The sequence below is a fragment of the Brassica napus genome, chromosome C8, assembly GCF_020379485.1.
Source record: "Brassica napus cultivar Da-Ae chromosome C8, Da-Ae, whole genome shotgun sequence".
Taxonomy (NCBI): domain Eukaryota; kingdom Viridiplantae; phylum Streptophyta; class Magnoliopsida; order Brassicales; family Brassicaceae; genus Brassica; species Brassica napus.
In genome coordinates this window covers 38507125-38529574 of record NC_063451.1, presented here as the reverse complement: position 1 = coordinate 38529574, position 22450 = coordinate 38507125, and the positions used below count along the sequence as shown (strand labels likewise).

At 36.4% G+C, this 22450-nt stretch overlaps 4 protein-coding genes across 6 annotated transcripts; 1 reads left to right on the top strand and 3 right to left on the bottom strand.

Moving 5' to 3' along the window:
- Positions 1 to 478: 478 nt before the first annotated feature.
- Positions 479 to 2802, bottom strand: LOC106396182. Its single transcript, XM_048764709.1, has 4 exons — positions 2454 to 2802; positions 1434 to 1922; positions 1129 to 1356; positions 479 to 1049 (listed from the first exon to the last, which is right to left on the bottom strand). The coding sequence occupies exons 2-4, from the start codon at positions 1572 to 1574 to the stop codon at positions 684 to 686; spliced, it is 735 nt and encodes a 244-aa protein (XP_048620666.1). The 5' UTR covers positions 1575 to 1922; positions 2454 to 2802; the 3' UTR covers positions 479 to 683.
- An 11519-nt stretch (positions 2803 to 14321) lies between these two features.
- LOC106367994 (WAT1-related protein At3g56620) lies at positions 14322 to 16334 on the top strand. The gene is made up of 7 exons (XM_013807860.3): positions 14322 to 14593; positions 14706 to 14768; positions 14870 to 14986; positions 15116 to 15323; positions 15427 to 15585; positions 15666 to 15820; positions 15922 to 16334. The coding sequence occupies exons 1-7, from the start codon at positions 14406 to 14408 to the stop codon at positions 16151 to 16153; spliced, it is 1122 nt and encodes a 373-aa protein (XP_013663314.2). The 5' UTR covers positions 14322 to 14405; the 3' UTR covers positions 16154 to 16334.
- Positions 16335 to 16753: 419 nt separating this feature from the next.
- LOC106367992 (phosphatidylinositol 4-kinase gamma 8-like) lies at positions 16754 to 19144 on the bottom strand. 2 transcript variants are annotated; one of them, XM_013807857.3, is made up of 3 exons: positions 18909 to 19144; positions 18762 to 18804; positions 16754 to 18695 (listed from the first exon to the last, which is right to left on the bottom strand). In XM_013807857.3, exon 3 carries the CDS (start codon positions 18606 to 18608, stop codon positions 17043 to 17045), a length of 1566 nt encoding a protein of 521 aa, XP_013663311.2. In that variant the 5' UTR covers positions 18609 to 18695; positions 18762 to 18804; positions 18909 to 19144; the 3' UTR covers positions 16754 to 17042. The 2 variants fall into 2 exon arrangements, with proteins under 2 accessions (XP_013663311.2, XP_048620664.1); XM_048764707.1 differs by having other exon boundaries at positions 16754 to 18804.
- A 233-nt stretch (positions 19145 to 19377) lies between these two features.
- On the bottom strand, positions 19378 to 22362 carry BNAC08G27490D. 2 transcript variants are annotated; one of them, XM_048764708.1, is made up of 6 exons: positions 21805 to 22334; positions 21073 to 21185; positions 20622 to 20993; positions 20031 to 20538; positions 19830 to 20000; positions 19378 to 19738 (listed from the first exon to the last, which is right to left on the bottom strand). In XM_048764708.1, exons 1-6 carry the CDS (start codon positions 22061 to 22063, stop codon positions 19656 to 19658), a joined length of 1506 nt encoding a protein of 501 aa, XP_048620665.1. In that variant the 5' UTR covers positions 22064 to 22334; the 3' UTR covers positions 19378 to 19655. The 2 variants fall into 2 exon arrangements, with proteins under 2 accessions (XP_048620665.1, XP_013663309.2); XM_013807855.3 differs by having other exon boundaries at positions 19830 to 20538; positions 21805 to 22362.
- Positions 22363 to 22450: the final 88 nt, after the last annotated feature.

The window sequence follows — 22450 nt, the reverse complement described above, 5'->3', positions numbered from 1 at the left end:
AACTACGAAACTTAGTGGTACATTAGCCACTATACCACAACTCGAAAAAAGGTTGCAAATATTTATATTGTTGTTACCAATTAGCAACTAATTTATTTCACAAAATGTTTATCGCTAATTAGCTACTACTTTGGTTAATGCAGTCCTAATTTAGTCACAAATATTAGTAACATATAAGCAACTGTATAATATTAGGTAGTCTCAATTAAGTCACAAAATATAGTGACTATTTTGCAACTGCATTGTTATAAGTAGAGCGACTGATTTGCAACTACACCCTTTTGAGAGTTGCAAAATTGTCACAAAATATAATGACTGATTTGCAACTATATTATTTGTAATGTTGTGGCAATATAGTTGGGATTATGCTGACTGATTTGTAACAACATTATTTGTATATTTAGTTGCTAAATTATAATCTGAAAGTAGAATATTAATAAAATCTAGTTTTGATACTAATTTTGGAACATCCATCGAATTCCTTAAACTTTAAAATACAAAATACTTAAGATTTTTGTTTTATACAAATGGCAACTACTTATCTTTGCCAACCCAAAAAGGAGTTATGAACTACTTATCATTGGCAACCAAAAAAAGAAATCATAAACTACTTATCTTTGCCAACCAAAAAAAAAAATCATAAACTACTTATCTTTGCAACCAAAAAAGAACTTATTAACTACTTATGGCATAGGAGTAGTTGTCGCAGATGCAGACGCTGCGATCATAAACTCCGAGAATGATGGGTCTTTACCTTGCATATAGGTGAGCAGCATCTTCAAAGTATTGATCTGGCTTTGATGCTCTGCATCTCGAGCTGCTGTTTCAGCATCACGTCGAGCATTGGCTGCTGCGGTTTCAGCATCATGTCGAGTATTTGCCGCTGCTTGCTCTTCAATTAGACGTTGAGAAGCTTCAAGTTGTTGTTGCAAGTGTGCAAATGCAGAAGAAGTTGAAGTTCCAGGACCTCCTTTTCTCTTTTTGTTGCCATGTAGTGGAAGAAGGCTACCAAGTCCATACTCATGTCCTCTCATATCCAAAGTAGTAGTCTGAAAATAATGAAATCTTTCACTTATTAATAGCTAACAAAACTTTATTAAAAACTTTACAATGGTTTATATGGTTTACCTCAAGAAAGATCTCATTCATTTCAGTTGGTGAAAGCTCAGGAATGTAAGAACTATCACCACCATTCACACACACGTCTTGTTCAACCTGGGACATCTTCTCATCTAATTTCTTTTCATAAGCTTGGGCGATCTGCTCAGCCTTCAGATCACTAAATGTCCCATCAGCCTTAGTATGAGTCTTTAAAAACACTTCTCCAATACTGACAGGTCTGCCCAATTCTGCTTCCTACAATTATAAAATGAACTTGAAACAGAAAAATATGAAACCTTATAATTTACAATGTTATTGTTCATGTATGTTACCATATTTTGCTGAATACGTAAGAAGGACATTTGTCCTGCGAAGTGCTTGAATGGCCCAAGTCCACCACGGTCAGAGTTCCTACTGTTTGATGCGGTTTCACTCTTTTTCTTGGCTGCATCAGTGGCCCAGTAAGCACACATTTTTTTTCCACAATGTATCTCCAATCCAAGCTGGTCGTATGCCTTTCCTCTTTGCTTGACACACCATTCCTTTCATCCGATTAAGACAGATGATTTCAAACTCATCTCGTACAAGTGTGGTGATCGAGCGATCCCAGTGATGTCCTTGCTACACATCAACAAATTTGTTTGTAAGTATTAAGCAAATCTGACATAAAAATATGTTAATAAATTAATACCGCAAAGTCTTCAAAATAGCGACGTTGGATGTCAGGAGGCATTACTGTCCAGCAGTAATACGCATCATCAAACTTAGCTTTCAAGAGCTTTGAGATTTTTCGAGTCAGCTTCCCACCATCACGATCAAACCTTGAAGATGAAAAGAAGAAGTGGTTACAAGTAAAAAAACGTTTGCTATAAATTCAAAGAAATAAAAATATAAGAGAAGAATGCAAATACAAACAAGATTTCTTTACAATTTGACAATTAAAAGGCATAGAAACCATAAAGTGAGAGAAGAACTAAAGATAGGGCATTGAAGCAAAGTTAACAATAGATAGAACAACAAAATGAAAGGAACAAAACCATAACTCAAATCCAATTGTTCAAAACAGAAACATCAAAGACAAATACCTAAATGTAAGAAACCAAAGTAAACACGTGTTCACAGAAGTGTTACTAACACAGAGAAGAACCAAAAATCAATATGGAACGTGTTCAAAAAAACGTGTAACGTAACTTTGAATCTATGATCAAACAATCAAATATAAACAGAGGAAATTCAACTATGGATATGAGACCAAAGCAAAAAAAAAGAAAACAAATGAAATTCTAAGGTGAACCAAATGAAATCAAACACAAACACAAACCAAACTCAATGTATAAAGTGAGATCCTTTACCAAGTACTTCCCTCTTTTGGAACTAGAGATAAGACTGGAAGATGATTTTCACGTCCAGGAATTGCAAGCAGGTCATCCAAAGTCATCGAATTTTGAGGGGGAGGAGAATGTGGGTTTTGAGTTTGATGCGGGTGCTGTTCCGTCGGGGAAGAAGAACCATCACGAGTCGGTGAAGAAGCAGACACGGGTGGGGACTGACGCAGAGTCTCTGACGGCGGTGAATTCTCCGGAGCAGACACTGAGTCTCTGAAATTAGAAGTGCTAAGGTCGAGGCGAAGTAAATTCTTCCGGAAGAGCTACAAACGCCAGCAGCTTGACTCCCACCACGAGTGGCACCACGACCACCACCGTGACTCGCACCACGACCACCACCGTGACTCGCACCACGACCACCACTGCGACCTTTCACTGATCTACCAATTCCAGACATCGTGACCTTTGTGTGAGTAGAGATTAGGTTAGAAGAAAGGGGCGTTGATTAAGGGTTTCTTAATATAAATGTATTAAACGTAGTCGTATTTGGGTGGGTAAAATATTTACTCTCAAAACATTAGGCGGGTTAATGTAAATTAGCCAAAATTTAGGGATAATTTTTTGGAGCCAAATTTGTGAGACCAAAGAGCAACAACTTCTAACAACTAGTTGCAAATTAGTAACAAATTATAATAAATATCCTATTATTTTGGAGCCTTTCTAATGAATTATGGTTGGTTTTCTTATGTAAAATAAACTATAATATTAAGAAAAATATTTTGCTATTATTTTGGAGCCTTTTTAAGAAACAGATGTAACAATTTTGCTATTGTTTTGTTCTTCCGTAACGGATGACCATAAGGAAGATACCTTCGGTGACAATCAAACCAACATGTCTTCTTTCCATTTGTCAACTGAAAGGCTTTTGTATCATCCATGCAAATTGGACACGATAATCTACCATGTGTCGTCCATCCAGACAACATTCCATATGCTGGAAAATCGCTAATCGTCCACATAAGCACTGCCTTTAAATTAAAATTTTGATTTAATGATGCATCAAATGCCTCGACTCCATTATTCCATAACTCTTTCAACTCATCAATAAGAGGTCGAAGGAAAACGTCAAGACTAGAGAGAGGATGATTTGGACCAGAATTCAAAATTGTAAGAAACAAGTACTCTTCATTCATACACATACCAGGAGGTAAGTTATATGGCGTCAGGATTACAGGCCATAATGAATGATTACGGGACATTCCAAATGGATTAAATCCATCTGTACATAAACCCAAGTAAACATTACGGGGTTCATCAGCAAAATGACGATGTAGTTGTTGAAAGTTTTTCCACTCCGCTCCATCAGATGGATGACACATCTCTCCCTCCTCTGCTTCGTGCTCAGCATGCCATCTCATTGCAGCCGCAGTCTTCTCGCTTTGATACATTCTCTTTAGTCTATCAGCAACAGGTAAATACCACATACGGCTGAATGGTATTTTGGTTCGTCCTTCGCTAGGCTTATATCGTGGTGCATCACAAAATTGACAGTTATCCTATTTTTCATCTTCTTTCCAGAAGATCATACAATTGTTAATACACACATCAATTGTATAAAATGGGAGCCCTAAATTTCTCATCAACTTCTCTGTCTCGTAATATGAACCAGTTGCTTGATTGTCCGCCGGTAGATATTCCGTAAAAAGTTCTGCCCACGAGTCCATGCACTTTTCACCCAAATTATTATCCGCCTTGATATTCATGAATCGAGCAGCTAAAGATAATTGAGTGTGACCTTCGTGACAACCATCATACAATGGTTGTTTTGCAGCTTCTAACATATCGTAAAATTTTCTTGACTCGTAATTAGGCTCTTCCATATTTTGATAACTTTCATTTTGATGATAGTTATCATAAACAGATGTTCCACGAAATGCATCATTCACCATGTCGACATATCTATCATCTATATTCCTAACTTCGGTTTGACTGCCACTAGGATGATTTGAATTGACATGACTTGTTCCTAAGTCAATATTCAATTGTTCCCCATGCATATACCAAACATAATATTCTGGCATAAACCCTCTAGTATATAGATGATTCCAAATTTTACGCCCCGTAAGAAATTTATCATTTTTACATACACTACAAGGGCAGTAAAACTTACCGCCACTGCTTTGTGCTAATGGCTGGCTATTTGCAAAATTCATGAACTCTTCCACCCCGGCTGAAAACTCGGATGAGATATTATTCGTCCTTTCGTCGATCCTTTTGTACATCCACTCACGAGATTTCCAGTGATTATAGTTTTCTCCCATCTTTTGTATAAAACGTTTTTTCTTTTCACGATATTTTTTTTGGTGTATGAAAACGTTTTTTTAATAATTGTTCAGACAAATGAGAAGAGAATAGACGATTGATTTAAATAGAGAAATACTTGAGACTATTTTGCAACTACTAAAACAATAGTTGCTAAAGTTAGTTGTACCTACTTCCCAACCCCGTGCAAAAAAACATGTGTACACCAACTTTTTTACAATTCATCACAATAAAAATGCAACAATTTTGCAACTACAACATTTAAATATCTTTCCAACTAATCTGTAACTCCGGTTTTCCAACAACAAATGTGGTTGCCCTTTAGTTGCCTTATTGCTACTACGTTGCGACTTCGCAATAGAATTGCAAATATGTCTCAAAAGCGTGACAATAAATCAACTCATTTACAACCACGAAATTTGGTTATACATTTGCAACTTATTTAAGACGTTTTCATTGTAGTTGCAAAACTGTTGCAAATTCGTTAAAGATGGGTTACATATATTTGCAACTAAAGACTGTAGTTGCAGAAATAGTTATCATATTGATGTTTTCTTGTAGTGTTTGGACTGCTTTACAGCGTAGATATGATCACCAGAAAATGGTGCTATTACGAAAGGCTAGACATGAGTGGAAGAATCTCAGATTCATGGACTATAAGTCTGTGGATGAATACAATTCAGTATTGTTTAAAATAGTCTCAATGATGAGATTATGTGGTGAGGAAGTAACCGAGAAAGAGTTGCTTGATAAAACATTCTCCACGTTCCATTCGACGAACGTGTTGCTGCAACAGCAGTATAGAGAGAGAGGTTTCGCCTCATACACTGATCTGATCTCGTGCCTGCTCCTGGCCGAGGCTAATAATGAACTCCTAATGAAAAATAGTGAAATGAGACCCATCGGAACATCAGCATAACCAGAAGCCAATGAGGCTGAAAAGAAAGATCTCAAAGAATGCAACCACGTCTATGATAATAAGAAGTCACACGGCAAAGGCCATAGTAGATTCAAGGGACGTGGCCGTGACAGCTATGGCCGGTAAGGAAACCACAATAACCGTGGTCGTGGTTCCAGCCGTGGCTAAGGCAATTATGGCCATGGTCGAGGTGGCATATCCAAACTGTCTTACTCGACCAAATCAGCTTGTCACAGATGCGGGATGGAAAACCATTGGGCAAAGAATTGTAGAACCCCTAAACATCTATGTGAGCTCTATCAAGAGAGCCTTAAGAACAAGAACCCGGAAGCCCATATGGTTCATGATACCGGGTATGATGATGATGATGATTCCGACTTTGAAAGGGACGACCTCATGGATTTTGAGACTTCTGATTGTCTCAAAGACTAAAATCGACATCTTGTCTTATTGTTTTATGAATTGCTTTGATTTCATTGCTATTATATCTTGCCTGAGTTTGTTTGATAATGTGAATGATTTTATTGATACAAAGAATTGTCTGAAGGGCATTATAGTACGTGTATAGTAGCCTAGTAAGAAACTATGGCCAAGGCATTGCCTTAAAAGGCATTATATACACCCAATAATATGTGACCCATTGTCTTATGATAATATGGTTTCTAAATAGAAACAATGGGCAAAGAAAAGGAAACAAGTTCCTTCAGATTTTGAAAGAAAATCGCCTAAGACCTTATAAGAAAGTGGTCAAGACTATACATGTGTACTCTACTGATCAAAACTATGCTACATATCAGTATGAATAAGAGGCAAGAGCCGTGGTGACTATACTCATATATATCCCACGAAATTTTATACAGTATATGGCAAAGACCGGATTAGCCATCTTGGTCCACAACTGATGAAAAGGTTGAAATTTGAAAGGCACAAAGAGTTATTCCCATTAGAACTCACGTTGTGAAACATGTACACAAAGAAAAACTCATTAAGGCTTTATTATCCTAAGCACCACGAAATTATAGTATGTTCATGAGGGGGAGAGAGGATAAAAAACCCTAAATCTATGATCACACTACAAATTCGTGAAACATGGTCTAGAACCATGATATAAACGGCTTGGCCGTGTTGTGCAGACTTGGCCGCACAGTCCATTACCTATAAAGGTTCGGACATCCATCCTAGAGCTTAGGGACATTATGGATTTACATGTATAAAAAGTTCAACTACATCAGGTCATATAAGTGAGCATAGATATTCTCATCTCAGATTGAATACAGGTCATAAACCAGACATACACCATCTTAAGAGATTTTGAATAAACCACCACATACATATGTGTGCCATCTAAGATGGAATCTCAAAAAAGGATTGAGAATATATGTTGGATAAGAGTATGGCTTTCTCCACGAATTCAAAGAGACCGTGAGCCAAAAACATGGGTGATCAAATAGTGGCCAGGTACGGATTGCATGACCAAATGGATCCGGCTATCCAACATTATGAAGAGAAAGTTATAAGCTGGTATAAAGAGCAAACAAAGAATGATAAGAATGAATGGTATCAACCATCATGGTCTTGGCAAGATCCTCGGATTAGAACTGTAGACGTCCAAAGAAAATGTTATAAAAGGCTAGCTAATCGAGATGCCAGACACTAACCCGAAAAGAACAGAATGACTAAGTCATAACCAGCTTAGCACCAAACGAAATCTGATGTCCTTGAAAGAGACACAGTCAAGTTGCTATAGAGTCTATACAAGATAGACCAAGTGTTCCATAAGATAAGGAACCTCAGAAAAGAAAGAATGGTGCATAGAATGACAATCCGAGGTTATAAAGAAACCTTACTAGACATTGAGAAAATGCTGTGCAGCTACACATCTAAGGTACCAAACCATGTAGCTTGGCGTCCCAAGTTACTAGGTAACAAAGGTCCTGGATAATAAGATCTCAAATCTATTAGATCATGTCTGGAACATAATGGAACCACATACATATATAAGTGTCGACACACACATTAAAAATATTTGTATAGAAATACATACAGAAAATAGCACTTGAGTTTAAAGATATAAGCGAGGATCATGAACCCACGAAAGAATACTTATAAAGATTAAAAAAAAGATAAACGTGGGGTTTAAAGTATCTATAGAAGAGATAGGCGTATTGGCCATAGAAACGCCATCTGATATAAACCAGTAAAATAGATGGGTCTTGTGAGGGAAAAGAAACCGTGAGATATGATACATGATCACGAGGTTTAAAGGTATTCATGTTTCCTACTAACAACATTCGATCATATCTTGTTACACAAGGATACTCACAGAGACCATGAAACAGATTATAAGGAGATAAACTCCTATGTGGGGGGGGGGGGTGCTACAAATTTCGAAATTGACAATGGTCTGGTCATATGAAAGAATTAGATTCACATATAAAGATGTAGTAAGCAACATATGGATCACTGGATGAAAGAACATCATTGTTCCTAAGCTGTTCATGGACTGAAACATAAAGCAGCTGCATATGAGAATTTATAAAGAAATTCGAAATCCCTTGTGTTTATACTAAACCAACCTAAAGAGAGGTTTATACAGATTATCTATTAATTTGTAACCCTAGCATGAACCGACTAGATCATAGTACGGGCTAGTAGAAAAGAAAGATCAGCCTAAAGAAAGATGATTGCCTCAGCTTACTATCTCAATAGCATGATCTCCGGATTGACCAATCCGACATCAGATCCTTTAGTAAGGATTCGGCATAGCATAATAGTTTGCTACTGCTGTTACTCTCACGTGACATTGCCGTGAGGCTGAGAGAAGACGTTTAAAACTATCCCTCTCGATCGGATACCAATAGGTTGCAGTCCATAAGAATGTACAATCGAGATCCATGACCTAATAGATATATACCAGTGTGTGGTATGGTCCAATGGAAAGATAGGTCATAGGACGCCATCAAGAGATGGATAAAGGACTGCAATGTCCGAGATATATATATATATATATATATGTTATTGCCTAAGGTAAGAAAGATCGATGACCATATGTATGGGTCCATGAGTATATTCTGGCCAATAAGCCATATTATGATAAAATTATAAAGCCATTGATATACATCCGTGTATAGAAGATACACCGAGACATAGGTTCATGATAACCATGTTTAGTATATTGTCCATAAGTACTTAGTTTGTCCGACCAAAGTAAAGAGCAGTTGACAGTAGACGATCACATCTAGACCATGGACACATGCAAACACGATTTGCAAAGACCCAACAGTGATCTCCGAGGATAATGTGGTTCACATTGTTTAGCACACATGCTTTACCGGGACACTCGATGTCAAAGGACATGAGAAACGACCTAAGAGGTCGAAGTGGTCTAGTTACGGCTTAGTAATGAAACTGGCCGAATTCCCCACCTGCATGTTCAGGACAGTTCACGCATCAGATGCGTAGACTAAAGAACTTCCACTGAGGTTCACATCAGGGGGAGTAGTGCGTGTTGTACTCTTTTTCCTTCATATTGGTTTTGTCCCACTGGGTTTTCCTGATAAGGTTTTAATGAGGCAACGTGAAGGGTATTACGAATCCTGTATGGTTATGGCATCCAAGGGGGAGTGTTATAAATCAAGTAATGAATGTCCATAACCGGCCCGGTCCATAAACCGGCCAATACCAAGAGAGATAACCGAAACCCTAGGGAGAGGAGAGAGAGCAGCTGCATGTCCTAGAGGAGAGAGAGAGGCGGCCACAAGCTTAGAGAAAAGGAAACCCTTTTCCTTTTCCTTTTCTTAGTAGATGTAATTTTTCCATTTATGTATTTAGTAGTTATCCTAAATCTAGTAAGATTAGGATTTTTACTATTTTTATTTATCTCTTCTTGTAATTCTTATATAAGGAACCTCATATTATGAAATAATAACACAGAACTATTCAGTCTTTAATCTTCTAATTACAATACTTCATCCGTTTCATTGTAAGTGTTGTTTAATGTTTGTGCACACAAATTAAAAACTGATTAAATTTTCTATTTTACCCTTATATAATACATTATTTTATTTTATTTTATTTTATGGTTTAGTGAGTTAAGAATAAAGGTAAAAACTGGAAAAAATATTTAATATTTGCTTTGAAAATGTAAAACGACACTTGTAATAAAACAAAATTTAAAAGCTAAAGCGATATTTAATATGAAACAGAAGAAGTATAAAATAAAGAAAGGAACGTAAAGAGAAAAAAAGAACAAAGAACCATAAGAAGAGAACAAAATATTTCTAGTTCAAGAAATTCATATCGGTTGAATATGTGTTAATTTCAACATGGAAGTCATTAAATAAAATTGTCGGTCCAAAACACGAGTGGGTAGAGATGAAATTGGAAATGCTGGAATATGATTAGATGCCCATTTGGATTTGTTTGCCTCTTTGTTTCCATTTCTCTTTGGTACCCAAAAACGCACCTACATTCTTCATCCCACTAATCCTTCTTGTCTGTCTAACTTTATATCAATTTTATAATAAAGGATTCAGCATCTTTATAATACCCATGTTTTATTCCCATCGGTCAGTCCATCTAGTGTGATTATTCAGATATAGTTTTGATTTATGAATCTATGTGAGCCATGTTTGACCCAAAAAAAAAAGAATTTATGTGAGCCATGAATTTTGAAGCATGTATTCCCAAATCTGCAAGCCTAGAATTTATTCGGATATGTATCAAAGCATTTTGAACAGTTACGTACGTCGACACATGCATACACGATCGGTACAAATAAATACATTGTGTCTACGCACATGCATGTAACGACTAAATGTTGTGTCTACGCACGTATGATGCATATACGACAACAATTTTGCAGTAACCAACACTGTTGCAGTAAAAACAAAAACAATGTTTAATCTTAACTTTACCTCATCTCCATCATCCTCAACCTCAACATACATATATTTACTAGTGGCATTAACATAATGTCAAAAGACAATCATAGATTGTGGATAGTAGATTTCACTATGCTCCAAGTTCGTCTAGCCAAAATATACGATATATCCACCTGTTATATATATATATATATGAATCACTCATTCATATATCGAATTGATTTGGAGAGATGAGTTTGGCAAAAATCTTCCCCAACTTTGTAAAGAATCCCAAATACTCTCAGTTAAAGCAATATTAGTGCTTGATCAAAAAAAAGAAAGAAAGTAATATTAGTGTATACTCTAGAGAATGTAATGGATCATGCCCAACTTGATTTTATTTTAATTTTAAAACAATTAAAGCCGCTATAGCAACATAACGAAGCTTCCCAAAAATTAAAGCGCTAGCAGGTAGCAACATTTGTTTCAAAAAGAACATATCACAATAAATTAATTACCAAGATGTGCAGATCTTTCATTCAATATATTTAATTTGTTCATGAAAGTTGTCACTTTCTTTTTCTTAGTATTAAAATTTTAATACAATTTATATTACTTTAAGCTTAATATAATTAACTGTAACAAGCATTGATTTATAAATAATTGTATTTATCTTATGTACTATTGGTTAAATAAGTATTTAAAACATAAATTTATTTTAATCATTTATTAATTTGTGTAAAAGTGTTTAAATAATAATTTCTATATAAGCGGAGAGAATATATAATGTTCTTATAAGTCTTTGTTAATTCATATTTTGTGTTCTACACTTTAGATATATAAGTATACTAGTTTATCTCCCGTGCTCGGGCATAGTATTTTATATATATATATATATATATTTTATAAACTAAAAATTATTCTAAATATCTTTTCACAGTTAAATTTTTTATTTTATCTAGTTATTATTAATAGATATAAGAGAAAATTTAAAATTGTTATAAAAATAAATAAATAACTAATATAAAAATGAGGAAACTCAAAAGAAAAATTACTAATATACCAACCTTAACTCTTGATATCATTTGACTGTATTTTTGCTAGTTTTACGTCTAACAAACTATATAAATATAAAATATATATTAATTGAACTTCTTTTTATCTATATTATTCAGATCTATTTTTTTCCATAAAAGTAATACTCAAATCTAACAGAATGAAATAATTTTAAATTGAATTCACGTTTAGAACCAGTAAAAATAGAGTTTCAAAACACACAAAATTGAATAATTGAAAACTTAGACACATCGCATTGTTGTTTTAAAATCAAGTGTTTTTTTTTCTGGGTAAAATCCAGTTGCTCCAACTTTATAGTCTTCCCTGTCTTCTTTTCCTATGTATGCACATTTAGTTTTCTTTCTTGTGCTCTTCTACCTTTTTCCTTTTCATTGCTATAATTCTTTCCCCATTTTATTTCAGAGAAAAACTACAAATCTGGTAAAACTATATTATTAAGAACAAAGCAAAACCTATTTTGATCCATACGCAAACAAAATTAATGCCACTTTATGAACATAAAAATGGAAAACTAACATATGGCTTGACCGGGTCGTTCTTGTTTCCACTACCACCTGCGTTTCTTAGGCCCTGCTCTTAGCTTTCTAGTCCGCTAAATGTTTCTTTTTCTTTTTTCTTCTTCTTCTGTTGATTTTTGGGGCTTCGCAGTTGTGCTTCAAGGTGAACTTGTATTCTGGTTTTCTGCAAAACCATCACCAAAAATGTTGAAACCAAAAGATTAATACTCTTCATCAAAGAAGAGGAGAGCATTTGAAATGTGATTCTGTTTACTTTTTCACCATATGTAGTTTATATATATATGAGAAAAGAAGAAAGCAACGTTAAGTTCAAGTTAAGAAGAGCATTGAAGAGTTTGAACATTATAAATCTCACTAACGCTTCATCACAACAATATGGTGAAAAATTATCAGGCTAGTTAACTTCAAGACTCAAAGGCTGATGGTAACCCGCTTGCTATATATAGATTTAGCCTTTAGGTGCCAATATTTTGGCGTCACTTGAAGCTGTAAAATCGTCAAATTTTCAGTGTCTCTTGATTGTACTAATAAGATAAATCTCAAAATATGTGGATCTTCAATTAATTACCTGCAGAGACTGCTGCAGTTGCTTATGCATTTGGACATTCCCAATCATTCAGTATAGTCACTTCTTCTGTTGTCATGATACATATTATTCATATCGGAAAATGGGAGGCAGGATAAAACACAAAAAATCTGATGCAAAAAGGACGAAAAAAACGAAATATGTACCTGTTCAATTTGGTGCAAGTCAACTTCGTTCCCAAACGGTAGACTCGGCAATGTGAATATTATAATCAACGAAACCAATTACAGAAATAATGAATGGAACCAAAAAATAATAATTTTGTTGCAGAAAATTTAGAGATTTACAATTTCTAAATGAAGGTAGATAAGAACTTGAGTTCATCGTAACTAATAATGTGAGAAAAATTAGGGATTCTAGGTGATTTTTAATTTTATTTTATAATAATAATTTAATAGAATTCGGAGGAAGTTATTTCTTGCTTTTAATACATTTTGATCAATTTATGTTGTTTTTTTTTAAATTTTTAAAAATGTATTGCACAAGACATGTGGCATAGCATGATTGACCAAGTGACTTGTGCTTTATTATATAGAGTATAACTGATGCGGTCCATACAAATTAAATCTATAATGCACTCATTATTAAAAACAATTGCATGATGCTTGTCTAGTTCTATATATTTGGGTTTCATTTTCTTCGAGCTGTCAGATTAAAATATATATTCTTTCTGTTTCAAAATAATATTCATGTTTGATAAGAAAAAAATTGTTTTACAAATTTTAATTTTGTTTTACAATTTTAATGCATTTTTGTTATGTAATAAAACTAAATTTTAAACTTTTAAAAACTAATTAATTTTAATTCACTATTTTTTGTTGAAAAATAGTTAATCACAAAATAATGTATTTATAATTTTAATTTAATATATATATTTTTATTATCTGTGAAAACTCCAAGATATACATCATTTCAAAACGGAATGTATAGAACAAGGATGTTCTAGTGTTTTAGTATCAATCGGTAGCTAATTAGCATTTAAACTTTCTACGTATTTTGTGATTCTGCTAATTAACTGCATCAGCATTTACGGGGAAGCTTCAGTGATCACATCTCTATGGATATGGTTACTGGTTAGTGCCCCCGCAAAACCAAACCACTCACTTCAAAGCATTCTGCAACATCACAGATATTATTTCATCTACGGGACCCACAAAGAACGTAAGCTTGGGTCCCACCCTGTTTCTACTGCCACTTGTAGCTCAATCCGTCCACTTGTATTTCGTGATATTGGAGGGGATTGTGTATTCACTGATCATTACGTGTTCATTTCTATGTCCGTTTTCATCGGTTTATTTTTTAGCCTTAAAAATATCACGTATATCTTAATGAATAATCTCAAATGTTGAAATATGATATGCACTTTGATTTAAGATATTTTTTCTTGTTTATTGATCTCATACTAGTATGGCTCTTGAGAATAGTTTGGTGCAGTGTCCCCAGTGTCCCTTTAAAAAAAAAGATATTGAAGATAATCCTGTAGAATGAAAACAGAATAATAAATATGAACGTCACTAAAAAGTAAAAGAAAAAATTAATTATTATCAGAAAAGAAACAAAAGTGCATTCGAACTCATCCGAATATGATGCTCTATAAATACAAAGAACCTCTCACCGCTTTGTTCATGGAAAGAGCACAAGCCAACCATCAATAAGTTTTTTTCTTTAAAACAAAAAAGAGAAGAAGCTTTTGATATGAGGTTAAAGATGTTGGAATCAGCCAAGCCCTATTTTGCAATGGTATGCCTCCAATTCGGATACGTTGGCATGAACTTGGTGACCAAGGTTGTGCTTGACCGTGGCATGAGCCATTTCGTCCTTGTGGCTTATCGTAATGTCTTTGCCACAGCCGCTCTCGCACCTTTCGCCCTTCTCTCCGAGAGGTAAGTATTAGTTCTATCTATATATCAAAACTTTCAAAGCAAAGTTCGATGCTCATTAGATACTTAAGCATTCAAACATGACTGAGAAAAGTAGTTATTTTGGATGCTCTAGGAAAGGGAGGCCGAAGATGACGTTCCCAATATTCATGCAAATATTTGTACTAGCTCTTCTTGGGTTAGTCTTCTTTGATTTGAATCCTTTATATAAAACATTGGCTTGATATGTATATGAATACTTTTTAATATAAATATATTTCTGTGAATTGTTTAAAACAGGCCTGTGATCGATCAGAACCTATATTACGCTGGTCTTAAACTCACTTCACCGATTTTTGCCGGCGCCGTCACCAGCATCGTGCCTGCTTTGACCTTTATCATTTCCATAATTTTCAGGTACCTAAATTTAAAGCATAACTTTAAAATAATTTTAAATAATAGCATGTTAATGCAATTAATAGGTTTTTATACAATATGATTTGTCGAAAATAATGTATGATTCAAATGGTTTGGTTATTAAAAAAGGATGGAGAAGGTGAAGACGAGAAAAGTAAGATTCCAAGCAAAAGTGGTGGGGACATTAGTGATAGTAGTTGGAGCCATCTTGATGATTTTATTCAAAAGTCCTTTAATCATCTTTCTTCGGTCTCACCTCATCGGCGAGGACTACCTCAAGGCCACCGTCTTCCTCCTCATCGCTTCACTTTCGTGGGCTTCTTTCTTCGTTCTTCAGGTAAGTAACTTTAATTGGCATTAATTATTAGTAAAAAAAATTGCAGTGTTTTATTAACATTTTGTTCTAACAAGTTAGGAAAATATATTATTTATTTCTTTAGGCGGCTACTTTGAAGACGTACTCATCTCACCTTTCATTATCCACGATGGTGTGCTTCATGGGAACGTTACAGTCCACAGCCCTAACGTTTGTTATGGAACCAAGCCTTTCAGCATGGAACGTCGGCTTTGACATGAACCTTCTAGCCTCTGCTTACGCTGTTAGTCCTTCTTCATGGTTACATATATATAATAACTTTGTGGAGTAAATCGAATTGTAGCACTTAGTATACTTTTATAGGGTATAATGACTTCGAGCATAGCTTACTACGTTCAAGGGATGATGATGACGAAGCAAAAAAGCCCTGTCTTTGTCACTGCTTTTAACCCGCTTATTGTCATTTTTGGATCCATCATTGGCGTCCTTGTCCTGGGCCAAAGATTATACGTTGGCGGGTAAGCAACCAATGGATTTTGACTAATTAGGTCACATGGTTCCATCCTCATATTGTGTCTAAACTACTACAATTTTTTGTTATCCAATTCTTTAACCTTAGGGTTCTTGGAATGGTGATATTAATGATGGGAGTTTGTGTGGTTCTGTGGGGAAAGGAAGGGGATGAAGAAGAGAACAGCGATGAGGAGGAGGTGTTTGTAGAAGTTGTCAAGTGTTGTAAAGGCTGCGGAAACAATAGTCTCTCGATGCCAAGAATTGACGAAGAAGTAGATGTTGAAATGCAATCTACAAGGAAAGCTAAGACCGGTGGTGGCTTTGTGGTAGTCTCCTGAGTAAAGAAATGTTCACGAGCTTAGTAGATGTCTCAAAAGTCCAATTTTTTGTTAAATAGAGGAGCAACTTTTTATTTTTTTTATTTGTTCTATATTCTGCTCCAACCTTTTGCTTTTAGTTTTTGTTTTATAATCTTCTTATTTAGTAGGAATTATATATTAAATAAATGTTTTAAATCTATTAATTAGAGCAATCAGATTAATAATCACGTTCAAAGATGCTGCGGTTGACCATATGCGGTCTCAAATTATTTATAAACCATGTTCAAAAAAATATTAACTGCATATTTTTAAAAATAATATAATCTTAAATATTAATTGGTCCATTTACATACATTTAACTATTTTTGTAACTAATAATATTAAATTTGGAACAATAAATAACAATTTAAAGTTTTACACTATAATTTTTATAAGACTATAATTTGTGTATATATATTTGATAACTTTAAATTTCTTTTTTAGAATCGTAGTCTTATTCGATCGTTCTATATGTACATGCTAAAAGACGTACGGTCATGACTTTGTTATATGTCTACGTCGGGGATAATTATAGATTATATTTAACTGGAAAATGTTGGGCAAAACACAATAACCATAGATAGAAAATTTAGTTACGCCAGTGCATATATATGTATCAGTTACATTAGTCGTTTTCTTGTAGAAATTTAATTTTTCATCAACATCAAGAAAGAAGAACTTAAGAAATAGTTTGGATAGGACGGCCTTAGAGTTTGCTCGTCTCATCTTCCATTTGCCTTCTAATGGTATCAAGTCAATAGTTTTAAGCCTACACTCTTAAAGTCAATAGTATAAACACATGCATCTTAACCTCATCTCTGTTTTGGTTTGTTCTTGTCACCGTATACTTTCTTTAATAACTGCTTCCTTAGAATTTGCAGGAAGAACCAAATCTTGGCTTTGGTCCCTTGCTTGTTGACCCTTCAAGTGCTTCTGGCAAAAGCATCTGGAACATCTGCAGGAACATCTCCCATTCATCCTCACTCATGTCTCCAAAATAAACACCTTCAGTGTCATCCTGATTCACACAAACCGGGTGGCTCTTGCTCCTCACCAGACTCCTATCATGAGTACCAATCCAAGAACACATCATGAGAGCAGATAGATTGGCTGAGAAAGATGGAGCTCTTGGAAACAAAGGAGGTTTAGACACCTGATTCATCTCTTCTGTAAGCTCTTCAAATTCTTCATCAAAGTTAAAAATACAACACTCTAACTCAGCCTCAACTTCATCCCATTCACTACTATAATCATCATCACCACCTTCTTCTTCTTGATAACTTCCACCAAACACGCTTGCTTTTGCATTGGTGCAGAGAATCTCCAACAGACTAGAACTCTCTTCACCTCTGCAGACGTCTCTAGTCATCTTCTCACCTATCTCTGCAAGACACAGCCCTGAAGCAGCTGCTTGTTTCAAAAACATAGTACAAACAACGAGGACTCTTATAGAAGCTTCTTGTATAGACCCTAGCTCGGTTCTCAAAAGCTCTGCGTCTTTGAAAGGATCAAGATTCGATATATACTGAATCTCAGCATCAGTGAACGGAACAGAAGCTTGAGGCCAGTTAAGCCATTCGAAGTAAGGATCATCAAGACATTCAGGTAGGCAAAGACCATGGTCTATAGGCACAAGCTCAGCAGCTCCAACTCCATTGTAACAACAACTCTCATCATCTTGGTTATGTATCTTCTTCACCAACATGTTACCAGCATGTCTGTCTAGGTTCAAGACTCTCACATCAAGTATCCCAATCCTATGGACCGAACCAACGGTGAAGCTCCCTGGTCCAAGCTCTCCTGCATCAAAATCATGACCTACGTACCGTTGCAAAGAGGCTACAGCTTCACCATCATCATTGCTATGGAAGGGAACGTGTGAGATTCTGACCAATGCTGTTGGTGGGACGCTGGAGAAGCCTTGGTGGTCTAAGAGGTAAGCAGCCACTTCACGGATGCCGGATTCACCCACCCGGATAGACCGTTTCAAACCGCCACCAGAGCCTTTAGGGTTGTTGAAAGCTAAAGGCTCCTCATCAACAGGCTTTGCAACAGCAATGCTGTGACCGTGTCCCGTTTGCAAAAGATAAGCACCTCCTAAGCCACTTGGTAGAAGCAGAGGATGAGCTCCTGAGACCAACGCTATGGTTACTTCAGCTACAAGGGCACGTATGGTGGAGACTCTTCGACCACCACAGAGGATCTCTATCTCTGGAGAAGCATATTGATTGGTAGATGATATGGAGAAGCATGGAGTGGATACGCTCCTGTGGTTGAAGGAGTGTGAGGAGGTGAGAATAGTTGGTTTGGTGTTGAAGTCTAGAAAGTTGAAGTCGAGGTTGGTTAGAGATTGGAGTCTGCATCTTTGTGAAGATCGGTTATAATGTGTGAACCGGTCGGTTAGTGGATCGAGAGCCAAGGCCATACAGTTCATGCCAGTGTTTCTCAGATTAATTGTAGAACTCTTCAATCATTTAAAATGTTCATTTCTTAGAATGGTTTTGATTAATATCCATAGCACCTGCATAATCTTTCTCTATTCAGTTCTTGAAGATAACATCATATATGTGCATTGAGAGTATGAGACCTTATAATCTCTTGCTCCTTAAATTGTAAATCACCGCAAGTTTCTGCAAATTTCAAGAATACACAATTAGAGAAACCCTAGGAAACAAGAATGATTGCGTGAATAACAAGTCAACATGATTTGATGAATGTATTTACGTAAGCGTACCCTGAATACAGGTGAAGGCATTCAGGGAAAGAACGAAGAAAGATTGAACAAAGAGAGCGTCAGAGAACCGACACTGTCACGGGAGAAAAAACAATATTCTGGGACTCCCCTCCCAGACTTCTTCCTTCTCCCTTTGTCTTTTTTTTTTCTTTCAAATTTAGTTTTTTTTTTCTTTTCTATTTTTTCATCTTCTTTTTTCCAAATTTATCTAGGTGCTATAAATGTTTTGTTCTTATCTACGTTTCTGACTTTCCCGCTGTTGTAGGAGAGAAAAAACAAAATGAAAAGTTGCCAGAAACCAGAAATAGACATAGAAAAACTTAGTTACAATGAAATCGTTTGTGTTTGGTTTGTGATCATGTAATTTAACTTTTTAGTTCTTAATACTACTGAGGTCATCATCATCTTCTTCCGGTGGAGAATGTGTGACTACAGATGTGAAGAACACAATTTGAATGAGACTTTTATATACAAAAACAGAGATTTTTATATATAAGTTTTGTTTCTTTTTTCTCGGATGTTAGGTGCAGCAAGACACATTTTTGTGTTGCAAACCTCAACAACTCTTTTACATAAACTCTCTCATTTTCCATACATACATTTTGTTTTGGACTTGTGTTCCTTTATACAATTACCTTGGATGTTGTAACCGGATGATGAGTTCTGCTTTTACGAACTGCTGCTTCTTCTTTTTACAGCTTGATCGTTTAAAGCAGTGTCTTCCGGCGCCTTTTTTTTTGTTTTGTTTTACAGACAGATGATTACAACGGCTACTATTACAAGCAGCTTCGTTGATGCCGTTTTGAAGGTTGGACTTATGCTCGCTGAAGCTGTTAAAAACAAAAGATTTAAGATGTTTTAGTTAAGTGAACCAGCAAATCCATGGATGCAGCAGATGTTGTAAACAGAAGAAAGACTTACATGGAGTGGGAGAAGGTGCCGGAGTTTTTTCACCGGTTGGTCCTGATTCTGGAGTGTTCCTCGCTGGAGGTGGGATATGAGCAAATACGACGTGGGGAAGTGGGCTAGATACTGGAATAGCATGATGATGACTTGCCGGGGTGGGGTTTGGTGCGTGTTGCTTAGACCGGTTTGGTGCTGGTGCGTGTTGCTTAGACCGATTTGGTGCTGGTGCGTGTTGCTTAGACCGGTGTGGTGCAGGCGTTGGTGCTGCAGTGTGATGGTTCAGAGCATTGTTTCCTTTTGGTCTCCTCTGCTCGTAAGGGCAAGGAGGTGGGCTTCTCCGGTGTAAATGTAAGTGTTTGGTTGGCGCAGATGCAGGTGCAAAGCTCTTAGTTGCAGGTGAAGGTTCTGGAGCAAGTTCATGGCGGTGGTCATGATGACGATGGCGATGATGATGGTAGTAGTGTTCAGGTTGAGGAGAAGGGGAAGGCGAAGGGGGTAACGATTTGACTGGTGACTGTGGCAAGACTGAGGAAAGACGGACTTGCTTAACTTTACCAAATACGGTGTGGTTTAGGCCGAGGTTTTTAGAATGGGAGCCAGTGATAGTTTGAGAAAGCTGCTTCAACCTTGATGAGATACCGAATGTGAGCAGAACAGAAGAATGAACTATAGTAGGAGGCGCCACCGTTGAGCCTCTGGAATTTGACAAGGTTATGTACAAGTTCTGCATTCAATCAAACAAAGAGAGAACTTCAAGTTTCAGAATCACTAGCAACAGACTGATCTTGTGAACTGAAATTGTCATACCTCATAAGGAGCCAAATTTATACCCTTCTTCAGCTGGCTAGTGAGTTCCTCGAAGTTAGACTGAATTTGGTAAATCGAAAAGTTCAATGTGAAGTTGAAGAGAAGCTGCGCTTTCTGCAAAGGGAATACAGGATGGGAAGGGATCACAGTGATTCCTCCTGGGAATTTCAGCACTTCAAAAAGGAAAGGTTGCCCGAATAAGGACTCAGTCAAGCGGAAAGACAACTCCTTTTCGACCAGGGTTTGAAAAGCTGCCTTGATCAGACTCTCGATTTCGGAAGGTATCTTGGAACTCTTCTTCTCGGGGTCGATTGCAAAAACAACCATTGTTCTGTTCAGATTTTCCAATCGTTCAAGCGCTAATACCACAACCTGGCTCAAGTAAAAAAGAAACAGAATGTTCAAATAAAATCCATGAAAGTGAGATAAAGAGTGGGTAATCTTAGTTTACTTTGATCATGGGAACGCTTATTTCGTCGGTGATATCATTCTCAAGCTGCAACAAATTGTCTTCCAGGAACGAAACTGGCTTCTCAACATCAAAACTCGCCACTATCCTGTGATCTGCAAAAAGAAACAAACACCAAGAAAGCGACATAGTTGCTGCATCATGAAACATAGACGAAACAAAAACAAAAAAAATTAGATAACTAACAGAGTTGCATAGCTCAAACTAAAACAGTCCTCTTAAGTAACCTACGTTCGTAACTGATTCCACCAACCAACCAGCTTCAGGAATAGAGTGTAAAGTAACAAATGAAGAAAACGTAGAGAGAGAGAGAGAGAGAGAGAGGTTTTGGTGAGGGTAAAATAAACTTAAACGGAAACAAATCATTGCTTATCATGAAACATTTGCATAAATGAGAAAACAGTAAAGCAAACTCTTTTAACCTCAGCCAAGCTTAAGAAAAAAAAAATCCCAACTTTTAGGCAGAGTTGATTACAATACTAAATATGGAGTTCTTATCAAAACACATCCTTCATTGACTACTGAACTCAACATATAAAGAAAACTCCTAAAAATAGCAATTTCTAAAGTCCACAAAACTCAATGAAACTACATACATTCCATTAAAGGGTTTAATCAAAGGCTGCTATCGATTCCAATGCGAATCAGAAACCCTAGATCTGTACCACAAGATCTCTCTCGAGAGAGAGAAAGGTGTGCGATTATTCTTAATACCTTTAAACCTTGGATCGAGATCTAGATCCCGAGGATCTGGCAATCCGAGGAACGGAGGCAGCCAAAACACGGCGGAGAGAAACACGGCGGCGGAGAAAGCGAGAATCAAAACGCATCTGAGACTGAAGCATCTAGAGATCCGAGCAGAGCAGCAACACCCCGAGCATCTGTTTCCTCCTTGGCTGTTCCTAGCTGTATCGGCGGCTGCTCCGTCGCTCCTGGGAGGGAGACTGTGCTCCTCGTCGCTGTTCTTCCCCATAACAAACTCTCTCTAAACGCTCCTCCGATCGGCTTCAGATTCTTCAGCTCCCATCAAAAGGCTTACCGGAAAAAAAAAACAATTGAGATTGGTCGAAATGGGAGAAGACGGAGGAGGTTAGTGACGACGGAAGCGAGAATGTAAGGGGGGAGACGGAGGAAGGAGCTCTCTCTCTCTCTCTCTCTGTAAGTGACAATAGGAACGGAAAGGAACAACCTCTTTTCTCTTCTCCTTCTCTCTCTCTCTCTCTCTCTCTCTCTCTGCCTTTATCTCTTTTTTTTTCTTCTTTTAACATTTGTTTAGTAATTAAGAGCAGTTGTACTAGTGGGTGTGTGAGCTCGTGTCATTTTGAATTTCGAAAAAACTTTTTATTTCTATTATTTAAGA

Excerpts from the sequence above, each read along its gene's own strand:
- LOC106396182 (XM_048764709.1), bottom strand. The coding sequence starts at position 1,574 with ATGTGTGCTTACTGGGCCACTGATGCAGCCAAGAAAAAGAGTGAAACC. Across the intron at positions 1,357-1,433 it reads TACGTATTCAGCAAAATATG|GAAGCAGAATTGGGCAGACC; the intron begins GTAACATACATG and ends TTATAATTGTAG. Across the intron at positions 1,050-1,128 it reads TGAATGAGATCTTTCTTGAG|ACTACTACTTTGGATATGAG; the intron begins GTAAACCATATA and ends CATTATTTTCAG.
- LOC106367994 (XM_013807860.3), top strand. The coding sequence starts at position 14,406 with ATGAGGTTAAAGATGTTGGAATCAGCCAAGCCCTATTTTGCAATGGTA. Across the intron at positions 14,769-14,869 it reads TTTGTACTAGCTCTTCTTGG|GCCTGTGATCGATCAGAACC; the intron begins GTTAGTCTTCTT and ends TGTTTAAAACAG. Across the intron at positions 15,586-15,665 it reads TTCTAGCCTCTGCTTACGCT|GGTATAATGACTTCGAGCAT; the intron begins GTTAGTCCTTCT and ends ATACTTTTATAG.
- LOC106367992 (XM_048764707.1), bottom strand. The coding sequence starts at position 18,608 with ATGAACTGTATGGCCTTGGCTCTCGATCCACTAACCGACCGGTTCACA.
- BNAC08G27490D (XM_013807855.3), bottom strand. The coding sequence starts at position 22,063 with ATGGGGAAGAACAGCGACGAGGAGCACAGTCTCCCTCCCAGGAGCGAC. Across the intron at positions 21,186-21,804 it reads TCTCGATCCAAGGTTTAAAG|ATCACAGGATAGTGGCGAGT; the intron begins GTATTAAGAATA and ends TTCTTTTTGCAG. Across the intron at positions 20,539-20,621 it reads TAAATTTGGCTCCTTATGAG|AACTTGTACATAACCTTGTC; the intron begins GTATGACAATTT and ends GATTGAATGCAG.